General features: G+C 36.3%; 1 protein-coding gene across 1 annotated transcript in view; it reads left to right on the plus strand.

The window, feature by feature from the left end:
- The window catches only part of CCDC146 (coiled-coil domain containing 146), a 59608-nt gene that overhangs the window by 35250 nt on the left and 1342 nt on the right, over positions 1 to 23016 (plus strand). The window contains exons 4-17 of the mRNA XM_014869050.2: positions 110 to 167; positions 712 to 885; positions 1474 to 1547; positions 2598 to 2825; positions 3711 to 3897; positions 7213 to 7308; positions 8348 to 8518; positions 10309 to 10397; positions 10510 to 10674; positions 13001 to 13219; positions 13830 to 14058; positions 19369 to 19497; positions 20966 to 21103; positions 22464 to 22712. Of these exons, the coding sequence (XP_014724536.2) occupies positions 110 to 167; positions 712 to 885; positions 1474 to 1547; positions 2598 to 2825; positions 3711 to 3897; positions 7213 to 7308; positions 8348 to 8518; positions 10309 to 10397; positions 10510 to 10674; positions 13001 to 13219; positions 13830 to 14058; positions 19369 to 19497; positions 20966 to 21103; positions 22464 to 22712 (2206 nt within the window). The remainder of the gene's footprint in view (positions 1 to 109; positions 168 to 711; positions 886 to 1473; positions 1548 to 2597; positions 2826 to 3710; positions 3898 to 7212; positions 7309 to 8347; positions 8519 to 10308; positions 10398 to 10509; positions 10675 to 13000; positions 13220 to 13829; positions 14059 to 19368; positions 19498 to 20965; positions 21104 to 22463; positions 22713 to 23016) is intronic.

Below are 23016 nucleotides of genomic sequence, written 5' to 3' on the forward strand. Positions count from 1 at the left end.
CTAATTCACCGTGTGGGATAGGCTGTCATACTTTCTTACCATTTACTATATTACAGTCATGATTATTCTATTACTAATATATTTGATTCTGCTTTGATTTTTACTTTAGCTTGCGAGAAGAAAAAAAGCTTATGGAAAATGAATATGAAAAAATTTCAAAAGAAAAGGTAAGTACAGAACATGAGAAAAGCAATGTTTTATATTCTGTCAACTAACATATAAAAAAATAACTGAGAATGTTTTCTCAGTGTGCATTTATAGAGTTTACTTAAAATAGAATAGATAGAAAAATAGATTTTAAAAGAAATAGAATTTATAAGCTATATTATATCATTCAATTTTGATAATTAGGACAAGCAATAAAAAACTGATTCAGAAAATATCTGGATTTTTTTGTTTCTTACTCAATAAAATGTTTCCTATAATCAGCAAATGGATACTGCAAAAAATAGCTGCAGGTTTTTGGTTCTAGGATGTGAACATGAAAAATACATTTGTAATCATAAATCCTGAGGAATATATGTGGCTTTGTTGGAAATAGAATTCTGTTAGTATTGATAGAAGAAACTCATATCTGGTAAAATATATATTTCATATCTTGTCACTAAAAATGTTATCATCATTCAATGTTAATGAGTCTGTGTTATCAGAAGCCTGCAAAATGTAAAAGAGAAAATACAATTAATCTGTTCTTTTATTTCATTTTTAAAGAAAGATAATAAAATTAAACGGTTGAAAGAAAATTGTGATGAGCTCAGCAAAGAAGTAATCCAGAGGAAAGCAGAAATTGATTCAATAAAAGAAGCTGTTTCATCCAAGGAAAAGCTGATATTAACAGATGAGGAAGAAATGGAAAAGCTTCAGGAGATGCAGACTTATTTGAAAGTAACACAAAATTAATTGTGCCTATGTACCTGTGAGTGTGTGTGCATGTGTGTGTGTATGGGTACGTTTTGCCCAAAGGAGCAGTGAATTTCTGGATGTTGTCATTCCAAATTCATTATGTCATCCATTAAATATTAGACCATTTTCCAATAGGTGGGAAACATGCTGCTGTGCCATACCCTTATTACTCCTTTAGGAAATACTAATAGTCATGGTTTTGATTAAAAAGTGGTTTGTATAAAGACATCTTAGTTATGTTCTGTTATTGTAGGTTGCTCTGATTACAGTTAATACAGATTTCTGCTGAGAATTAAAAACATACCTGGGTCTACTTCTTTCCATGGTATAAATGGCATAATAAGATGAATATTAATAATATTCAAGCATAATTTTTATCTTGAAGACATACTAAAATTGTAAACATCGATTTTTTTATTTTTTTTTTTAAGTGGCAGCTACAATTCTCTGGGAAAAACTCAAGTAATTAAAATATGTTTCCTACTGATTTTCACAGCAGTTCTAAATGAATGCTATGAAAACTCATCAGCTTTTGAGGCTATTAATCAAACCTTTGTGTTTTGTTACTAGGCTGAGCTAGTTAGGATCCTTGGTGTTCCAAAGCAACTTGCAAAAGAAACTGAGAAGTTGAATCAGAAAAAAATGTATGTTTTTAATATATAATTCTATATACATGAATATATATATATATGTATGACTTCTTCTCATCCCTTGGCTATAGAAATGATTGAGGATGGTTGTTGATTAAAATTAGGATCAACATTTAAACTAACACTTCTACAGCTGGCAGTGTGGCCTGAGCTATAAACCAATTCTCTCTTGGTCCTTCTGTACCAGCTGTGGAGTCACAGCTGCTTTGCAGTAAGGTCCTGATATGAGCTGCAGTCTCTAATGCTTCATCAGAGGAAATGCAAGCCAGCAACCAGCCCTTTCTTTCTTGTGAAGCTGGGGTTCTTCTCCTCTGAAGCTTGGCATGCACTGTTTTGTGTAAGTGTAAAATCAAATTAGCTCTGTGCAGTTTCAGCCAGGTCATTCACAGATCCCAGAGATCCAGTTGCCATCCAGATGAATGATGGGTTTTGTACTCCATCTGTGCACAGGGTTACACTGAGGTTTGTGTCTCCTGCTTCCAGTCTCTATTTGTAATACCTAAACTGTTTTGACTGTTAAATTTCTCAGGTTTAAAACTTTTATGATGGTTTTCTTCTACATTTTCCTCACTACTCTGCTTAATGCAACTCTGCCATCATAAATCTTAAGAAGTTTGCCCTATAGTGTTACAGAGAAGCAATTTCTAAAACCCACATTGTGGAGCTTGCTATTAATGAAATATTTAAATGAGTCTTTATATTTGGGTCACATCACAGAATAAACTAACCAGAGTTTCCAGTCTTAGGAAGAATATTTAGAAGTGTCACACCCATGTACCTAGTAATGTTGACAGAAATCAGTTTACTAGAACTCTTTTTGATACTGTCATGGTGCTAGGCTGTCGGTTATCCCCATGTCTATCTGCAGTTTTATTGTTGGACTATTGGAATTTGAAGGTTTTCATGTCTGCTTTAACAAATATTTAACATATATTGTTGTAAAATTATTTTGTATGTCCACAGAAACTGGCAACTTACATTTTGTCATTTAAATATGCATGTGGAAAACTTAACCCTTTCTGCTTTGTTAAAATATGTCCACAGTGATGCAGAGAAGAAGAATGAAGACCTTAATGACCAAATAGAAAAATTGAATAGAACCTTGAAAGCCACTGAAAAGAGGACTGAAGAGATTTTGCAAGAAAAAGAAGATGTAATGAAGGAATTGGATGAGAGACAAACTTTGATAAAAAAGAATGAACGAGAATGCGTCGCTTTGAAAAAATTACTAGAAATTAGTGCAGAGAAGGAATTAGCTGTCCTATCAGACAGGTTAGAGACATGAGCCACATGGAAAGAGTGAATGATTCCCTATTCTCAAAAGTCTATTTATTTTTTCTGCTGTTGCTTCTCTTTTCAAGTTTTATGCTGCAACCAGTGCAAATTATAAATGATGAGGCTTGGTTTTCACTTCAGATATGTTTACATAAAAATTTGGAATCTAGAATCTAGGATTTGGCTTGAAGAAGAACATCAAAAAGCATAGTCATTTGATAAAATCCTGTGAGATTTTGCTCTTAAAAGTGAAATATTTTAGAGGGTTTCTCTCTTTAGTGCACATATTTTCTTTCCTGTGTAACCCACTGAAAATAAATTGAAAAAGAATAAAATATGTCAGTATTTTCATCTTCAAATGAGGATCTTAGATATCTGCCCTCATGTAGTCCTGAATTTCAGTGGGGATTGGTTAATCATCTCTTTAATATTCCTTTCAACTATGATTTTATATTTACTTGATAAAGTAAAATAAACTGTTAGGTTGAAGGGAAGCTTCCAATGAATCTTCCTCTGCAGAGGGAGATAGATGTTGTAATTCTGGCCATATGCTCAGCAACAGTGCTTTTGCCTTTCAAGCTTTGTATTAAGGGCCCATGGCATCTTATCTTGAAATGTTCCCTCACACTAAAAAATGTGTTTACTTCTTCCTCTGTGTACTAGATTCCCTGATATTTTTATCATTTTTAGAACAGACTGTGAAACCTCACTGACATAATTAGGGTACTGCCACTTTTTTAGGTAGTTTTTGTCAAGTTTACGAGTTTGTTTTGCTGATCCATAGTGATGAGGTACTCAAAATCCATTAAAATAGTTATCTGTTTATATATATGCCTTGATTAAGTTACCTGTTTCTAAAATTCTAAAATTCTATCTATATAGACAAATTCTGGAAAATAATTTAAATAAATGTATCTTCGAGAACAAAAAGCAGCAAGATATTCTCAGTCACCATCAAACACAGAAAGATAAAGAACTGAAAAGTCTAAAAAAGATAGAGTTACAACTGAAAGGGATTTGGGATTCCTTGGAAGGAGATAAAGCAAAGCATAAAAGACTCAAATCAGAGGTCTGTATGAATGCATTGATCATAAAGATTGTAAATTTTCTTGTAAGAAATTCTTCTATGAAATCTCTTGACAGTCCTCCAAGGGGAAAGGGGGGAAGACTGTTATTTCACTTCCTCATTTCCTCCTTGTTTTGGTATTTCACCCATTCCTCTTTCAATAATGCTTTACTCTTTTCTGTTTTGCTTAGTCTTTTTACTATGGTAATTTTAAAGGGAAGTACCATTCTCCTTGTGTATTCAAAGCATTTTTTTTCTTTTCTGCTTCCAATAATTTCTTAAAAATTTATTTTGTCTATAAATTTTTTATATTTTTCTTCTCTCATCACTGGTTCTTTCTTTCTTTCTTATATATATTTTCTCCTATACATGCTCCTTGCTCAGTCTAGATTCTAAGTCATATAAAATTAATCTTGTTTAGTCAGGTGAATATTTTTTCTCAGCACTTGATGTTTCCTACCTTGATATTGTCCTTAAAGTTTTTCTTGGTCCTTCTAAGCAATTCAGGGCAGAAAAGAGTCTGACATAATTGTAAAGTTTTAAAAAATAGCTATACTTATTAAAACTCATATATGCTTAGCTTTGTTATTTAAACAACTCAAATTATTACTTGATAATATTGAATATTATTTTAAAATATTTTTGTCAGTCTTGAAATTCCTCCTGAATTCACATGTGGATTACCTAGTAATATAAGCTCACCTGAGAAGAGGGAGGAAAGCTCTCTAACCACACAACAAAGTTTTGGATTGAATTGCCTGAAATAATGATTAAAGGGCTGACTCATATTCCAGACTTTGATCTTAAAGCTTAACGAGTTTCTGTTCAGTATCAGCTAAGAGAATCTGGGAGATGGTATTTTTGCATCTGTTCCATTGAGGAAATGTTCCTGGATGGAGAACCACAATTGTTTAAAAACATGTAATACTAAAATCAAATGCCATAACTCACCAGCAGCTGTGATTAGATTTCATAGTCTGGGGTGAGATCCAAACCCATCCCAACCCAATTCCTTCACCCTGTGGAAGGAAAAGACCTTGTATGTGTCTTACTAATGACTCCTCATCATAAGGAGTAGGGGAAAAGGAATGCCATGAGAGACAGAAGTGGAATTCCAATCAGTATTTTACTCCAGCAGCTGTAGGATATTACCCTAATGCAAATAGGCCACAGCAAGAGTTGTTTTAGCCCATCCTCCCATGCTCGATGTTTTTTCTGATTCCTTTCCTGGCTCTGTTAGAAGAGCAAATGTGAAAACACTGCTCCTCTGCAGGGTGGCCAACTGAAATACAATACTGCAGTAGGGAAGAGTCAAGTGGCCAGCTTGATTCTGCTTGGCTTTTGCTATATTGGGACAATTTTAGTTTGTAAGACTTGGGAGCACACCAAGCAAAAATTAAAAACGAGTATTTTAAGTAGATAAAATTTCTTTAACTACTTAAAACTTTTCTAAAACTATTTAAACTACATTTATTCATTGTGATTCAAAGTGAAAAAAATCACAAGAATTAATTGTTTGTATAAATTTGTGATTGCAGAAGCAGCAATATATCAGTGTGTTTCCCCAGATATCTTCTTTTGAATCATATGCTAAGTGCAGAATGACTGGTTTGTAGAATAAGGAAATTACAGGAACACTTCCTTCAAATGTGTTTTTCTTGTCAGTAAGTTGTGAAAGGTCAGCTATTGCTAAACACCAACATTGCGTGTGACAGAGAACTGCTGGTCCCGCTGTCTCCAGCCCGGAGCAGAACTGCTCTCCTCTCCATGTGGACCTTCTCTTTGGTCAGGCCAATGCAGAGACAGCCAAAAGTGCCTAAGTTTAGTCCTGTCTTACATGAACAAAAGTCCTTAATGGATTAAAGATGTTTATGTGAGGTTTTTACCTTTACACAGCAGAAGTGGTAACTAATATATGTTCCACAGAAAAGCTATTTTTGGTCCCAACACAAGACCAAAAGTCACTTTCTTAGGACAGGCTTTACTGACATTTTAGTAAACCTAAATCAAATCAAATCTCAGAGCTGGCAGCTGCAACTAAAGTAACTCCACACTTTGACCTTTACTGTGTCTCTTGATTCCCTTTCCCATAAAGCAAGTGATCAGCCCTTAATTTTACAATATTATCACTGAAGTGAAAATAACAAGTGCAAAACATCTACCTGTCAGTATTGATTTATAGTGTTTTGAACTCTAACATCTGGTTGAGATCTGAGCAAGATATCACAGGGTTGTGTGTGTTATCTTTGAATATCTTCCAGGTATGTTGTTAAATGTAATTTTTTTCCATCCATATGAATTACAGATTTGCAATTAGAATCATTTGGGTTAGAAGGGACCTTTGAAGGTGATTTGGTTCAAACCCCTGCAGTAGGCAGGGCCACCTTCATCTAGACCTCAGTCCAACCTGGCCTTGAATGTTCCCAGATACAGGGCATCAGCCACCTCTCTGGGAAACATGTGCCAGTGTTTCACTACCCTTGATGAACAAAAATCTTCCTTTTATTTAATCCTCCCTCTTTTATTTTAAATTAATATTAATTAATTGTCCTATCACAGCAGGTCCTGCTAAACTGTTTGTCCCCATCAATTACACAGAGACAATATATGCCTTCATAGTGAGAATTATGCATTTCTTTCTTTCTTTTTTATAACCATAAATAATTTTTAAGTGAAGTTAATCATAGTGAGGCCAGTACAGCTTTTTCTTTTCCAAGTTATATCATGTAAGTAGCTGTAGTGAGATTGATCAGATATATTTTAATCAGAGGTAAGTTTTTTTATGTATTCCTTCATATACTTAATGTTAAAACCTGATTGAATAAATGAATTTTCCCATAATGTACACGAAAAAATAATACATAAATTTTTGTGTTATTTAGCCTTGATTTTTTAGTCTAATGAAAATCCTACTGTAGTGACAAAAGGAAAAAAATGTGATATCACTATGTAGATGCGAACTCTTTTTTTCCCTTTAGTAAGTTCAGAATTTCACTCTGAAAGTCCTCTGTGAATTTAGGTGACATTTTTATATACTCTTTATGTGTTTATTGTTTTTTTAATGACACTTTAGTTGCTGAAAATCATAAACCTTCTAAATTAATGAAGTTTAGTGTTCATAGTTCTTGAAAGAAAAATTTGAGGAACTTCAATAAGTTGCTGAGGAACTCTACTCAATGAAGCATTCTTGTACTAATGATTATAAGAAGAGAGAAATTTAGTTTCTTAATTTGTGTAGCTAGTTCTAATACAGTATCTGCAGTTTTCCTTTTCCTCATTTTTTGTTTGCATCACTATGTGCTTGGTTTATTTTTGTAGGCAGAAATTAACTCAAAAAAAAATGCAGTATTATTAGAAAGACGACAAGAACTGCAGGAGGAGATTGAAACGATCAAGAGAGGTTTAGCTGAACAGGTGCTGAGTTCTGCTTTCTCATATTTTATCATTTTGACAGTTGGTTTTCTATCATGAGAATAAAGGGACTGTTTGAAGAAAAAATAATAGGGGTTTCTAGCTGCAGCTTACTGGTGAGAAAATGCAATAGTATTTGTTCAATTTTAAAGACCACTTGTCTTTCATTTTTAAAAACTTTTTTTTTGTGTTATTGGCCACATACTAGAAGGTAGAAAGCAAATCTGCTTTCTAGTTTAAGTCTTTCTGAATGTTGTTGATGACACTGCAGCTAGAAATATATTATTATAGATTTCCTTTGGATATTAAACCATGTCTTGTTACAACAATAAAAATTGAGCATTTGTACATGAAGATTTTTCATCTTCACAGTTCTGTCATTTGTGGATGTCTAGCTGTATGCAGCACAGCCATACAGAGTGTGGAAATGCAGATACCTGCATTACAAGAACGTTAGTACTTGCCACTACATAAATGACTTTTTAAGAAGCAATCTATTTCAGGCGTGCATTCTTAAGGTCAAACCACCTTGTCTTCTTACCCTTATTTCCATTTTCTTTGCGTGTTTTGTTCAAATTCATTAACATTATCAGGTGGGAATCTGCTTGTATTTGGATAGATATGCATTGCAGTACCTACACGTCATTCTTTGGGATATGTAACTTGTGTGCCACAGACAGGCATGCAGTCAGTGGAGCCTAGGAAGCTTCCATTTACTTCCTTCTGAAGACCTGACTCTGAACTTACTTAAAGATTATATAGCTATTATATAGCTATTATATATTAAAGATCCATTCTGTCCAGTGAACAATAGCTGAAAGATGTTAGACTGAGTAACAGAAATGCTCCTAGGTGATGATATATTCTGAAATGCTATTATAGGGATTGTGCATAGTATTTTAAAGCAATAATTTATTACCGTTTTAAATCTATGTAGTCTGTATATTTGTTTATGTTGCAGATAAACCCAGAGTATTTCCAACTTTGGGTTTGCCAATACATATATGTTGTTGCATTAGGATTTAAATTTAATCTTCTCTAGGAAATGATATCAGATATGGATGCCCACGTGTTAGAAGAATGCATTGCTGCAGAACGCTTGCTTTTCAAAGAGCAGGAAAAATGCAGAAATGAGTTATCCACACTTATACAGCTGGCTTGTCTCAGAGCTGATGAGAAGCAACTGAAATGCAGGAATGTTCAGAAAGCCAAGGTAAAAAATTATATATTTGAAAGACTGTTCAAAAGTACCAGTTGGTATAGGGAGAAATTAAATTACAAGTGAGGGGAGTCCTGTGGACTCATTTCCTACCCTAGTTTTGAAGTTCCATCAGAACATTGGAAACTCACAATACTGTCGTGTTTTACTGGCAATTTGTGGTGCAGTGCAGTATGTTAAAATATGACTCCATAATTGAAACAAGGTATTGGAAAGGACATTTTGAGAGTGCCCAAAGGAAGGCAACAAAGATGGTGAAGGGCCTCGAGGAGAAGCTGGGTGAGGAACAGCTGAGGGCACTTGGTCTGTTCAGCCTGGAGGAGACTGAGGAGAGACCTCACTGCAGTTATAACTTCCTCATGAGGGGAAGAGGAGGGGCAGGCACTGATCTCTTCTCTGTGGTGACAGTGACAGGACCTGAGGGCACGGCCTGGAGTTGTGCTGGGGAAGGTTTATGTTCAATATTAAGAAAAAGTTTTTCCCCCAGAGGGTGGTTGGGCACTGATCAGGCTCCCCAGGGCAGTGGTCACAGCACCAGCCTGGCAGAGTTCTAGAAGTGTTTGGACAATGCCCCCAGGCACATGGGGAGACTCTTGGGAATGGTGCCGTGCATGTCCAGGAGTTGGACTTGGTGATCCTGGTGGGTTCCTTCCAACTCAGCACATTCTGTGATTCTGAGATTGTGATTTTCTCTCAAGCCCATCGGATAAAATGAACAATTTGAAAGAAAGAGGCAGAGTAGCAGACAACCTCACCTGAGATTCTCAGAAGTAAAACTCTGTGGTTTATTTTGCAAATATATGAACATTAGAAGATAAACTGAACTACTACTTATTCCACAGTGAGGCAGAACTTTCTGTTTTCCTGTTACATTTCAAGGCATAAATAATTATATTGATTTAGAGAAAGAGGGAAAGAAAACTTTTCCTATGACTAGTCATTGTATTTGCTGCCTGCATTTTTCTGGCATGATATTGTGATGTCACACAGAATCTACTAAACACCAAATTGCTATATGGGAACAAGGTATTGATGTTTCCAAAATGTGTGTCTGTAATCAGATAAATTAGATAAGCTACCCTTCAACCATCTTGAGATACTCTGTCTATAAAAATAAACAAACATGTCAGGCTTTGTACCTTCCAGAAAATCAGTCCATGAACTGAAATAAAACAAATAAAATAATACAAATTCAGGAACACACAGACAAGCCCAAAGCTGCAACCCCTCATCCACCAGCTTTCCCTAATACCAATCTCCTCTTCCTGATACCAGTGAGAGGGGAGAGACGGCCTGTTGGTTTGAGATGATGGCCCAGACTATTGGGGACTGAACACAACTGGAACCAAAAGATCCAGAAACTTAACAGAATGCAAATCTGCTCAAACATCAGTGATTGCTTAAAAGTCAGAATTAAGTTAAAAAAAAGAAATTTTATTTGTAAAGGTACAGTTTCAATGGTTCATATGCCAAATAATTATATAATGATGGATTTGACAGGCTGATCAGTAGAAAGAGTGGAACTCCAGATAGAGGGAGCCAAGCATTTAAGATGCAGCATCAAATGACCTACATTACTAATAGTAATTGTAAGCTTAATATAAATGGAAAAAACGTGCTTTTTATGTTGCTCTAATATAAACATTTCCTTATAATAAGAAAAAGTTCTTATAATAATGTCTCCTCACTGTCTTTTTCTCATCTAAGAGTTGTTCTGGGTAATTTCATTGTAGACATTTCTCTAATATATCTAAAGTGCTTACTAAATTTTATTTAAATTTCAGATTCAACTCCAAAATATTGTTAAGGAACTAAAAAGAAAAGATCGTGAACTAATCATCTGTAAAAAGATGAAAAAAGAAATGCAAAAAGAGTAAGAAAATAATAACAATATGTTATCTAAAAAAAATTCTTCTAAAGCAACTTTTATTCAAGTATGCATAAAATGCTAATAATTATTTCTTTCACACATTTCATTTCTTCAGACTCCAAGGATTTGCTAGGATGCTCGATTTTATGCAAATTGAAAAGGAGAAATGTATGCAATTGATGCGTATTGCCCAATGGAAAGCAAGGGAAGCTGAAAACCGGCTAAAATTGCTAGAAAATAATATAGAAAATTTAAAGAATGCTATTATAACCAGGGAGAGGTGAGTTTAAAGTGCACTGTAGTTCACAATCATAGAAATTTAAGACTGGAAAAAAGTCTTAGGAGGGAATCTACTCCATCTTTAATTATGTCCCTATCATCTTTTATAGTTATTATCCTGATTCTTAAAATCTGATTAAAACAAAGGCATTCAGAAACATTCCTCCGTAATCTGTTCTATTTTCTTATCCCACTTACATTCCACAGCTAGCTTGGGCATCACTGCTTGTCAGAAAGTAGTTTTGAAGTTTGGCTACTCTCTCACTTTCCCATCCTTTGTACCACAGTTCTTGGAACTCTCAGGTTTTGCATTATAGTGCAGTTTCGTTCAATATGAGCAACACTGTTGCACTCATATTTGCTGTCCTTAGAGAAAAAGAGGTCTGACACATATGATTCTCTAATGAAGTGGTGCGTGGAACTATTAAATGAGTCACTAGCTAGGAATGTGGCTGTCTAATTATGAAATTAAAACAAATTGGAGATTTTGGTTCAAACTTACACTGACCTTTATTAGATAACATTTACTTCAGATAAAATGTGGTTTCAATTTTCAAACAATCTTAGACAAAATGAAAGGTTACATTCACAGAAAAGATAATGAGTCAGAATAGCTGGTACTTGTGACTGTCTCTTTTCCTATACCATTATTTAGTGGGGATATCTTTTTTCCATCCTAGTGGTAATATATTTTTGTCATTCTAGTGATGAAATTCTGCAATATAGACAGAATTACAGTGTCTTGGAAATCTGTACTTGGGCAAGTAAGGAAACAGCGAATAGCCAACTGTGTAAGCAAAACAGGAAAACTAAAATTGAGTAGTTAAAAAGAACTTGATTTTCCAAACACTTCATTATTTGGTGCCAAAAAATTGCTCAATCAGACAAAGAATACACTATTTTTTGTGAATCTCCTAGGAGTTTGGGTTCAAAGTCATTCTAGAGAAAGGTAAAAAAGAAGTGGAACTTCAGTGATTGAAGTGATTTTGTCAAGATGCACAAGCTAACATTTTGTGCTAAAATTTTTGAGGCCTTCCCAGTTGATGAAAGGAGGAGAATGACTAGTAAGACATAAATTTTGTATAGATATCAGAAATATACAAACGTTATTATTGATGTCCCTACTCGGTACAGTAACTCTCTTGCCTATGAAAAATATTTTTAATCCCAGTAATAGACTTTAGTATCAGTACCACTGACTTCACTGCAACCTATTCAATTTGGAGGCCAGAGTATCAGTCCAAGTAAGGCAAGAAATTTTCAGAAAAATATTTAAAACACATTGCATTTCTGCAATGCTGTTATACTTTCAGTCTGAAACCTGCCTTACAGAAGTTTAATTTAATTCAGCAATACCCTGTGGTACTCAAAGTGTTATACATGTGGGGGAATTGAAAAAAAGCTGCTCCCTGCCCTGTATACAGCAAATCAGCAATTAAATGATGGAGCCCATGAGGGAAGAATACTTTATCTGCAGGTCTGTATTTTAACAGGAGACTTTGCTTTTCCTTTCACTACCTCTTTTGTACATTGACATGAATATCTTCCCAATGTTGATAAAGCTGTGTCTCAATCCAGAAGTGATAACACAGATGAAATGAAATAACTCTAAATTCTTTGCTGTGAGATAGCAAATAGTCCATTTGGTGACAAGAATCTGCCTTTTAAATGAAGGACCATCATCCAGTGATCAACAATGCTGGATGCTGGAAATAATGAAACCTGTTCTTTATTTGTATGTGATCCTATCACTAACCTCCCACAATGGCCTTGGGTTTTTTATCTGTCAAATGGGCAATCCAATAATTTTTTTTCTTGTGTTAATGTTGTGATATATTGTTTTATAAACAATAGATTTTAAGAACTTTGGGTTGCAAAATAATTTAAGTATTTTAATTGAAATAATAATTTCTTTATTATAATTTATATATTTTTATTAAAATATAACTTAAATATTTTTATTTAAATAGAATGGCAGGATTTTTACACATTAAGACATTTCATCACAGTTTATGCCTATGGTCTTAAACTTTATTTTTTATGGCTTCTTCAGCTACCTAGTAGAGAATAAAAAAGCTGCAGTGCAGTGCTCCCTATATAGCATTTTTCTTGAGCCAGAATCCAGTTCTTTTCAAGCTGGAAAGAACTTGAAAAAAAAATAACAACCCTGTTCTCAGAGTCTTTCTTCTTGTAAAGCTTCCATGAAGCAGAGACATAGAGGAGCCCTTGTGTGCTTGAGTAATAAATTTAAGCTCTGCTTTTAATTGCTGAAATTGGTTTCAAATTGAAAGGATTAAAAATATTCCCACATTTCTGTTATGTTAAAGAAAATTGCAGGAAGAGTATCTGAAGATTAAAAAGAATGAGAGAACAAAAGCGTTGATCGAAAAGGATTATAGCAAAGTTGTACAAGAGATGCTAGAGCATAAAGAAAAGGAGAAGTATTTGAATATTGACAGACTTACCACTTCAGCCTCACACGTGGAAGAGGAAATTTTGCAGCTACGCAAAAATTATGAAAGGGCTCTTCAGCAAAAAAATGAGAGGTACATTTCTAAATTTGATCTAAGGTAGTGTTTAATTTTGACATTCATGAAGCAACAATATTTTTCAGCTTCTGAGCACTTGTCATTAGGATTGCTGAAGGTCTATGGCACTGCAATGGCCCAGTCCCCCTCTCTGCACTGCCAGTGCTGCTTCGCATTGTGTGGACGTTTCTCCACTGGTGATCGTGCTCATACTTCAGAACTATTATTGAAAAAATATGGTAGCTTGGCTACTGAATGCCTTGAGAACTTGTAGCCTCCTACTCTGTTTGTGCATTTTGCAAATGAGGAATCTGCAAAAATGCAGATTATCTAGATCTCTCTGATTTTAATCCAGTTTTAAATGCTGTGGAAGGCCAGAAGACCTTAAAAATTATGTGAGAGACAAGAGTCACCTTTCCAAGAGTTTGTTTTCTGGTTTTCATACTGCAATTACTTTATTGCTTATTTCAAATGCTGTCATTAGATTAAAATAATATTCGTGAATGCCTCATAAATTTTGACGGGTTATTATTATCTTTTCAGATCACTTTTTTATGTTCTTGAATGGGATATACTGAATATTACTCATTTTTAAAAAAAATATCTTTAAATTTTGGCTGTATTTCAGCGGTCTTTTGCTCAGAGAACGAGAAGAAGAGCTAGGCTTTTTGTATGAAAGAATAAACAGGCAAGAGGTGTTGTGTAGAAATGGAGATATTAAGATGCAAGTTATGGATGAAAAGATCAGTTTTCTGAAGCTGAAGGTAGCTGAGAAAAAAAGAGAGATTAAATTGTGTTTTAAAGAGCTCACAGTGAAGAATGCCCTGGATGCACAACTGATGAGACTTCAGATACAGGTTGGTGTTAAAGGAAGCCTTTTTTACTATCATTCTGTATTTTAAAATTTAAGGTGATTTCATAGAAAAAAGGTATCTGGATGTACAAGATTTATTAAAACTGTGAGTTTAGTAATACACCTGTCTAGCAAGACACTGATACATGTTTTTAACTTCACATATGTGAGTTTCTATGCTTATGTGTAACTGGCTCTTGCTCTTTCTTTCACACATGCCAAATGTTTCCTGGGTATGGAATTCCAGCTAACCCACCCCACAGCCTGAAATGTCAGCATGACTAAGCTGGAGAATGGGAGTCATGGGGGAAAAATGGGACTGTAGATAAAATTTGTTAAAACTGTATTGATGGAGTAGGTGGAGGGGTGGGAGATACACTTAGACCATCGAATTTCTAAAATAATAACTCAATTCACACTTGACCCTGAGCCTACTCTGGAAACTCTGCTGCCTACAATGATATAATCCACATATATTTTCTTATGCGGAAAAACAGTGTAAGTTTTAGTTCTGGTTACAAAATAGCATTAAACAGCTAACAAACTGCAGTGCTTGGGACATTCTTTCCTTGCTTTCTGAAATGGCTCATTTACTTTTGACCTTATCTCCAGATGGTAATTTTTCCCATACATACTCTGTTAGTGCCTGCACAAAATCATAAATTGGGTGTAGCACTGCCTTTCAAACTCACATCAATGGGAGCTGTGGCTCACTGTTTAATAGTGCTTGCACTATTCTCTTACTTCTGGCCTTTTGAAGAAATTGTATTCTCTGCTACAAGAATAAAACATAGTATATGTTTTAATACCTCATGCAAATCATGCCCCAAAGAACTTTACGGGGCCATCACAGATTTAAATGATGAACTGAAGTAATATTAGAAAAAAAATTAAAACAAACAAACAAAAAGACTAAAGTAAAAAAAACTAAAATGATTCCAAAGTTTTCAATTAAGATTTAAAATGAGACTGAGAGTCACTGAGTCAAATACAGTAGTAGCAAAATGGAGATGATTTTTGTGAACTGACAGAGTCAATCATGAAACTTTGCTTTTTCTGTTCTGCATTCCTGCAACTTTCTCCTTTATGATGATACTTCATGTGAAACCTAAAATCACTGTTAAAGGGAGGCTATTGTTGGAGGTGCTTTAAATCTTTTTGCAATGTTGGCATAAAATTAAAAAGTAGGAAAATACAGAGTGGTGTGATATTATGCATGCAGTAGTCTTAATAAATGTTCCCAAGTCAGGGGTTTTCCAGTGAACAATGGCAAATAATCAGTTATCAACCTTAAAAATTTAATTAGATACTGTGATTTCTGAATATTACATGGCTCAAACTGACTGTTAACTCGTTCATCTCATTATGCTCCACCATTCTGGCTTTAATACTCTTACTCCTACTGCCAATAGGAATTAAGTCCAATGAGAAGCAGCTTCAAATTGTTTGGGTTTATTTCCATGATTTAAATAAAAAACATGAGCCCAAATCTGAATTCTGGTGTTGGATGCCAAATTCACACTGCTGGTTTGTGTGCTGATTACAGATTTGCCCCCATGTTGAAATCTGACTCAGCTTGTGCTCAGTTACCATGGTCACAGACTGTCTGGATTAGGTAGGCTGAATCCTGTACCTGCGCCTCTTTTGTCCTCCCCTTTTCCTACCCTTCCTGCCTCCTTCAGTCTTCAGCAATACCAGACCTCTTAGAAGCAAGTGCTAGTAATGTGGACTAGGTATTTTCATTATTATCAATGAAAAAAATTAAAATCATAAATATTTACAGACTGCAAAAACTGACCCATAATCTCAGCAGCTGTAGTGCCCATTGGGAAGGGGAAAAGCCCAGATCAGGGCTGTGTGCCAATTCAGCAAGAGCAAACATTTCACCTGAGTCTTCTACATTCCACATGAGCTGCTTAATCATCAAAGTGATGTATGTTCCACTTGCATGCTTTTCATCAGAAACTGCCTATTTCCACAAAATACTGGTGGATAGTTAAGCTAAAAAAATACTATCATCCTGAAGTAAGGCCAGACCTCTTCTAAGCAAGTGCAAGTAACATGGACTAGGTAGGCTTGTTAACATCAAGGTAAAGATTTAAAAATAGAATACTTACAGGCACTTTACACGAAAAGTACCTGGTGAGACTGTAAGGTGGTTTTCTCTGGGCATAAAACTATGTAACTTTTAATGGGGATTGCACATCAAGGGACTGTTCCTGCTGACTGAAGTGACCCATAAAAACTAATCTACCTTCATGCATCAATGAGAAATACTTAACATTAATCATTAATTAGTCCAACACGCAAACCTGCTGAGCTGTCGTGGTGCTGTAGATGGGACTTTGATGCCTTAGAGCTCAGGCAATGTACAAGGACTGTCAGTTTATTTGAGGCATTTGGCAACAACATTGTCCAGGTTTTAATACATGAAAATCTCCAGAGTATATCATCACATCATAGAATAATGGGACTAGTAGAGAGATAAAGGGTTTATCTAGGCAATCTGCTCCCACACCAGCATTGGATTGCCAATCATTCCTGAGAGGGCTAAGCTGTGCTTTCAAGCCACCACTGAGAAACAGGTTTCCCCAGGCAAGTTATCCCAGTCTTTCCTTATGTGGAAAAATTTTCTTGATCTTTAGCCTGGATCTTTCTTGCTGTGGTGCAAGAATATTGGTTTGTATTCTGTCCTCTAGGGACATGACAAACAGACCATTCTTTTCCTTTCTGCAACATTTCATGTTACTGGAAGGACATTAGTCATATTCTTCTCTGACACTTTTGCTAGGCTACACAACCTTGTTTCTTTCAATCAGCTCTTAGAGATTTTTCTTACATCATTCTTTTTCTGCATTTCTTTTATTTTTGACAATATAGTCTTTATTTGTCTTGAGGTGCAGTACCTGTGGCTGAGAGTGAAATGATTCATTCAGGCATCTTGCAGTTGCCTTCCTGCTTATGCATCCAGGTATGGTAGCACCTTTCTTGACACATGACATAGTGATTCATCTTCATGTTAATAGATGTAACAACCAGACCCTTTTTTAAAGGGCATCCAACCAGTTGATTTGATTCTGTGTTTGTACAGGCAATTTTTCATGCCTACATATAACAACTTACATTTTTATTTACTATTATCTTTTTGGTTCAGAGCTTTTTTCAGACAAAGATAATTTTGAATTTGAATCTTTTCCAAAAAATGCTTGCAGTCTCTCTGAGCTTAACCTCATTCTACTGATGAGGTGTCTACTGTATATTTTAATCAAGAACTCATTTATTTTGCTTGGTTTATGAGAATATTATATGAAATATTGAAGCTATATAAAAATCAAAATGCATGATACCTACTATTTGTCATCCATACACCTGTGAAATTATCATAGTAGACATTGATCTGGTTTGGCATGACTCAACACACTTGTGGTGGCTGTTATCCCTGTCTTCTCTCTTCCTTCTTCTCTTTCTCCTTTCTACAAAGAAAACTTAATCATGTGCTCCAGATTTATTCTTCAGAAGGTGGTTATCTATGGTTCCATAGCTTCATCTGCACCCTCCCCCCCTCATTTTTTAAAATAGGTCTTGTATTTGCCCCTTTTTAGTGCTCTACATACCTCACCTACCTTCTGAGATTCAAAAAAAGCACCTGATGTCCACTTTTTCAGGCCAGTTGCTTTATCTAGACATGTGTTCCCTCCTTCAACAATTCCTCCTGACTGATTACAGTCCAATGTAGAAAAGCCCCTCTTCGACAGTCTTTTCCTATCCCCTGTATCAAATCCACTCTAAGAATGAAAGGATTTTTTTAAATTTTAAGACTTAGAATCTCTTATAACTCAGATAATATTTTCAAAGGAAAACACTACAAATAAGTAAAAAACTAAAGATGCCTGTAGTCACATTACTTAAGCAGACACATAATATCATGATTTCTTCTAAATGCACTTTGATACTTTTGGATTGGCTTGAATCTGATCACTTCCAATTCATATTGCATTTAAAAGTAAGGTTAATATTTACATCTAACATGAAACTTTTTAATGGCTTTTGGACAGTGGTTTTGCTGCAATAGTCCTTCTCTAAATTAACTATTCAGTCCTACAGAATTTTCCTTGGTGACCTGCCCCTAATCTCATTAAGATACCACTGCCTCCAACAAGGCATTTTCCCCTGAATTAGTGGTTGAGAAATTTGGCCCTGAGATAGAAAAGATCACTGGAAGCATAGCTACATCCTGCTGTTTGTGCTGGCCTTACTTTTATATTCTTCCATTATGTGTATTTTTGGACTTGAGTTTTAGCTATTTGTTAGCAAAACATAACTTTCAGTACCTAGCTATGTTCAGAATGATGGTTTGCTGAGGAAATTGTTCATTACACTCATCTAAGGTTTTTACTTTAGCTGCTTTTAGACCAAGTGTCCAGGAGTGAGTTGTGTTTTTACTAGGAAAAGAAGTATTTAAGTGTTCTGGTAATGTTCCACTGCCACCTGAGAACATCTGTCAGTTTTCTCTTTTCTAGTTAAATATGACATATTAACTTCCAGTGAAAAACCTCATCCTGGCAACATCTAAACATTTACTTTATATTTTGGTGATTGTTCATAACTTTGAGAACTTGGGACTACTTATTTCCTTAATCAGTCATCACCTGCCGTGGATGGTTAACATTTACACTTGGGTAGTGTTATGTCAGTGCTAACAGCTCACTGACAGCCAGCCAGGTGCACATCAGAGCACACAGCCCCACCACTGTCAGTCTTACAAATCCAAACATGAAAAAATAGCCCCAGACACTCCATCAGTGAGTATTTACACTGAGCCTGGATGTCCTCCTAGCATATTCTGGGAAGCATTATTCCATGGGAAGGCCTCACATGGGAAAGGTCAGGGAACACCTGCCTCTGTGAGTCCCGAGGGTACCTCATTGCTCAGTGTCACCACTGAGTCACTTCAGGACACATGCCTGGGAATGTTAGTATAGAAAACTTGGATGTCTGTAAGAATGAGAACTTCAGTATTGACCAGCAGAGAAGCAGGGCTTTCGACTGTATTCCTGAGGATAAAGAACAAAAAGTAGCCTGAGGACCAAGAAACAGGTAGAGGTCAATATCTGTCAAATAGAAGGGTTTCCTCTGCCCTGCAACTGTCACACTGTAGCTCTCTTTTAAAGGAAAAATTTTAAATGGCTCATAATTTTATGTTACCCACCCTCCTTCCCAGTAAAAGGAAACCTTGTCTGTTGAAATCTCCAGAACAAGGTCAGAGGATAAGATTGGTGGGAATAAATAACTATTGAGGCTCTTTGTTTGCTAGTATTCCCAGTGCAGGGACAAGATTAAACAGCTGGAGGAAAACCATGGTGACGCCACAAATGAGACCAGAAAGCAAGAAATGGGAGGGAAGGACCCATCTCCACCTGAGCTGCTAAAAAGGATTGAACAGGTAATGTCACTTCTCATATCACAAGCTATCCTGCTATGCTTGACCTCTTTTAGAAAATGAAAATAGTGCCTTTTATTTTTAAAAGAAACTTTTTGTAAGAGGAATTAAAATAATTATGATTGGCATAATATATTGGCATATTTTGAACTCCAGCCCAGCATCTACTTTCCAGGTCAACTGGACATGGGACATTTTGACTTCTTCCCGGGGAGGCTGGGGAGGGGGAGCTCTGTGAGGTACCCCTGGCTCTGCAGCATCCTCTGCTGACTCCATTCACATCACTGGCACTTCAGAGCAACCTCACTAGGGGAAGGCACAGAAAGGGCAGCAGAGGGAGATAAATGCAGAATAATAAGCTGCTAACAAACAGGGTTGTCAGACTTTGCTAACTGGCCATGAGCTGTTTTACCACTATTCACGAGCTGTGAGCTGGAGGCAGACCTGCCAGCCTCTTCACAAAGTCTGCCTGTTGACACAGAAGCAAACACTGCCCCTTGTCAGGGCTGGGCTCTACTGCTTTGCTTCCCTGCTGAAGAAGGAGAAGCCACTGAAGAGGGCTTGGTGGAAGCAGCAGCCAGGCCAGCCCAGCAGCTGACACCTGACTGCAGCACTGCTGGTGACTGCCCCGAGACACTTCAGAGGGAAGCACTAGGTCCAATGGAAAGCCAGTTTCAGAACCCTCTGTATGGGGGGAAAGAAGGTAAAGGAACAGCATTTTCTTATATAGTTTTGTCTGTCCCATTTACAGAAGCACAAAACTCTTCCCGCTGTGTTCAGTGTTTGGAGGGGATTTGCAAAGGGCTCTGAAGATGTGAGGGCAGGAGCAGCAAGCTCTGAGCACCCCTCAGACTCCTTCTTTTGAAATCCAGTTTGTAAAGATAGACCCTGAATACAGCTGCTTGAATTACCTGAGCATTTGCTTTACTATCCCATATTCCTTGACAGAAGGGAGCTCTGCATAGCTGAGCAGGCCACAACAAAGCCTGCTATCACCAACCTACACATTAAGAAGGTTTTCTTGGAGTTATGATATATCTTCTTGAGATTTAAAGTCATGGTAGTTATAATTTGTTTATGGAGACCCTACTTTTTTAGCATGAGGATGAGAAAAGTATTTAAAGCAAAAGGTGGAACCTTCCATTATGATGTGACTCTAGGAACCAGAAGATTAAAAAAATTTTGATTAGAAAAAAGCCCCATTGCTTTCAGGAAAAGCACAGCAAGGCAATAACAGTGAGGTAACCCCTGCCCAAAAGGGCCTGGATATGGAAGAACTGTACAATTGACAGTAACCAACTGAACCAATTTGGGCCTGATCCTTGGCAAAGTGTGTAAATTTTGAGAAATCTGATAGTGAAGGAGTTCGTTTATGACTGTTCACTGGTATTATTTCAGCAGCTCAAGGCAATGCTTTGGGCTGCACCTTCCCCTGTGCTGTCCTTACACTGTGCTCTCCTCCTTGCTGCAGATGGAGGCAGAGCTGGTGCAGAAGGAGCAGAGACTGCTGAAGATAGATTTTCTCTGCGAAAACATTTCCGATCTGACGGACAGAATCCGTGCTGTGGTGGAGAACGGCAAGCAGGACACGCTGCAGTTCGCTAGGAGGGTAAGAAGGGCATTGCACACTCTGCTTGCCAGCCTGCACAAAATGAAACTATCTGGGCAAGAGGTGATTCACTTGCAAATTACAAAAGTGGCTGGAAATGTTGAGAGGCAAATCATAAGTCAGTCTTCAGAAATTAGAGACATGAATAGCAACAGTAATACAGATAAACCAAAACTATTTAGGCGAATGTCCTCTCTTTTAAAAAGAAAGTTGCACCATAAATACCTTTCACTAAAATATAGAATTAGTTCTTTCTGAAGTAGGTGCTTAGAAACTTTGTAGGATCCTCCTTTTGCAAATGTGCTTAACAGCCTTTCCACAACAAACAGGTCAAAGGCTGAAAAGAAATAAGGGAAAAAAAGAAATAAAGGAAGGCCAGGTAAATTCTACTCCAATATGCAAAACGATCAACTTGGTATCTGGTTCAAAATTCTTTTGTTGTTTAGGTAGGGAGAATCATACAGGAAACATCATTTCCAATACAATTTTTAAAATATAACTATAGCTATTTGCTTTTAACTGCAAGTAATATTGTTTGGAAAAGACCAAAAATGCTCCCAGCCCCCATATTCATAATGAAAAAGCTGCAAATTGAGCAGAGCTGAAGGAAAGACAGAAAAAAAATGCTAAGTAATTAATGTAAAACAAGGCCAGGGTAGAAATTTTTCTTAGATGTTAGGTTTGGCACACATGAAAGCTTAACCGTGTTTTATAATTTATTTTAAACACACACAAAAATATCATGGTTGTTAACTGTATTTGTGAAATGATGGCCATGGGCTAATAATACTGTAAGAATGGCAGTGTGCCAAAAGTTGCATTCACAAGTGCTTTGGCTCTCCCAGTTCCAACTAGTCACTTAAAGAATATTACAGGGTTTTTTTTGTTTGTTTTTTAAAATCATCTGCAGTGAGATTTAAATATTTCTGTCACATTCCTTCTGTTTGTCCCCCTTCCAAGGATAATGTCACAACCCACAGCCCCTACATCAGCATTATCACTCAACTATTTCATAGGAACTGAGCTTATTCTAGCTTTATTAAGAAGTTAATTGTGTATAAACTCAAAAAGAATTGAGATCCCAGGCCTTTGTGGGCTGGGGGAGTTTTGCTGTCCAGCTGAAAAAGATAAGAAGAAAATACCAATGTGGTATTATTTTCTTGTAAATGTGACTTCTTGACCAGCCAAATTTTTTTGTTCTAAGTGATCACAAAAATGAAATAATTTTCAAGAATTGAACTACTATTTAAAACCTTGTCAAGTTAAACTTATTTTCACATGCCTAATGCAACCCAAGTGTCATGCCCAGTGAGTGCTTAAAGGGAAGCCCTAACTACAATGCAGGTGTTTTGCATTCCAGACCAATGAACTGCAGAAGAAGATAAATGACAAAACCCAGGAGATAAGGGCTCTTTTTGCAGAGTTATCCATGAAGCAAGCACTTGCCATTAAACTCCAGCAGGAAATCAGAGACAAAGAACAATTTGTGATGACTGCTTCACTGCTGATAAGTCAAGGCCTTCCCCTTCCTAAAGAAGCAGAAAAGGAACGGTGGAAGATCCTATGTAATGAGAAGATGCAAAAAGCAGCAGCTGAAGCCAGAGCTAAAGTAAGTTTTTGTCATACATACAGCAAGAGCTTCAGGAGCCAGTGCAAATGATGGTAAAGATAGAGACAACTACTACAGTGAGTTTGTGGAGTTTTAACTCTAGCAACAGTGCTTGGAGGTGGTTATTGAATCTTACAGAGATCATGTACTAAAAACCTCACCTTTGATTATTAAAGTAACTTGTGTCACCATGTTGTGGCTGAAGGGCAGGGCAACCATCAGTGGAATACTGCTTTTCATTGGATTTCAAGGTAAAGCTGCAAAAGGTGTAGTGTGAGGTTCAGGAAAAGTAAGTTTAGAGTCT

Source organism: Sturnus vulgaris, chromosome 5 (assembly GCF_052056855.1).
Source record: "Sturnus vulgaris isolate bStuVul1 chromosome 5, bStuVul1.hap1, whole genome shotgun sequence".
Lineage (NCBI taxonomy): Eukaryota > Metazoa > Chordata > Aves > Passeriformes > Sturnidae > Sturnus > Sturnus vulgaris.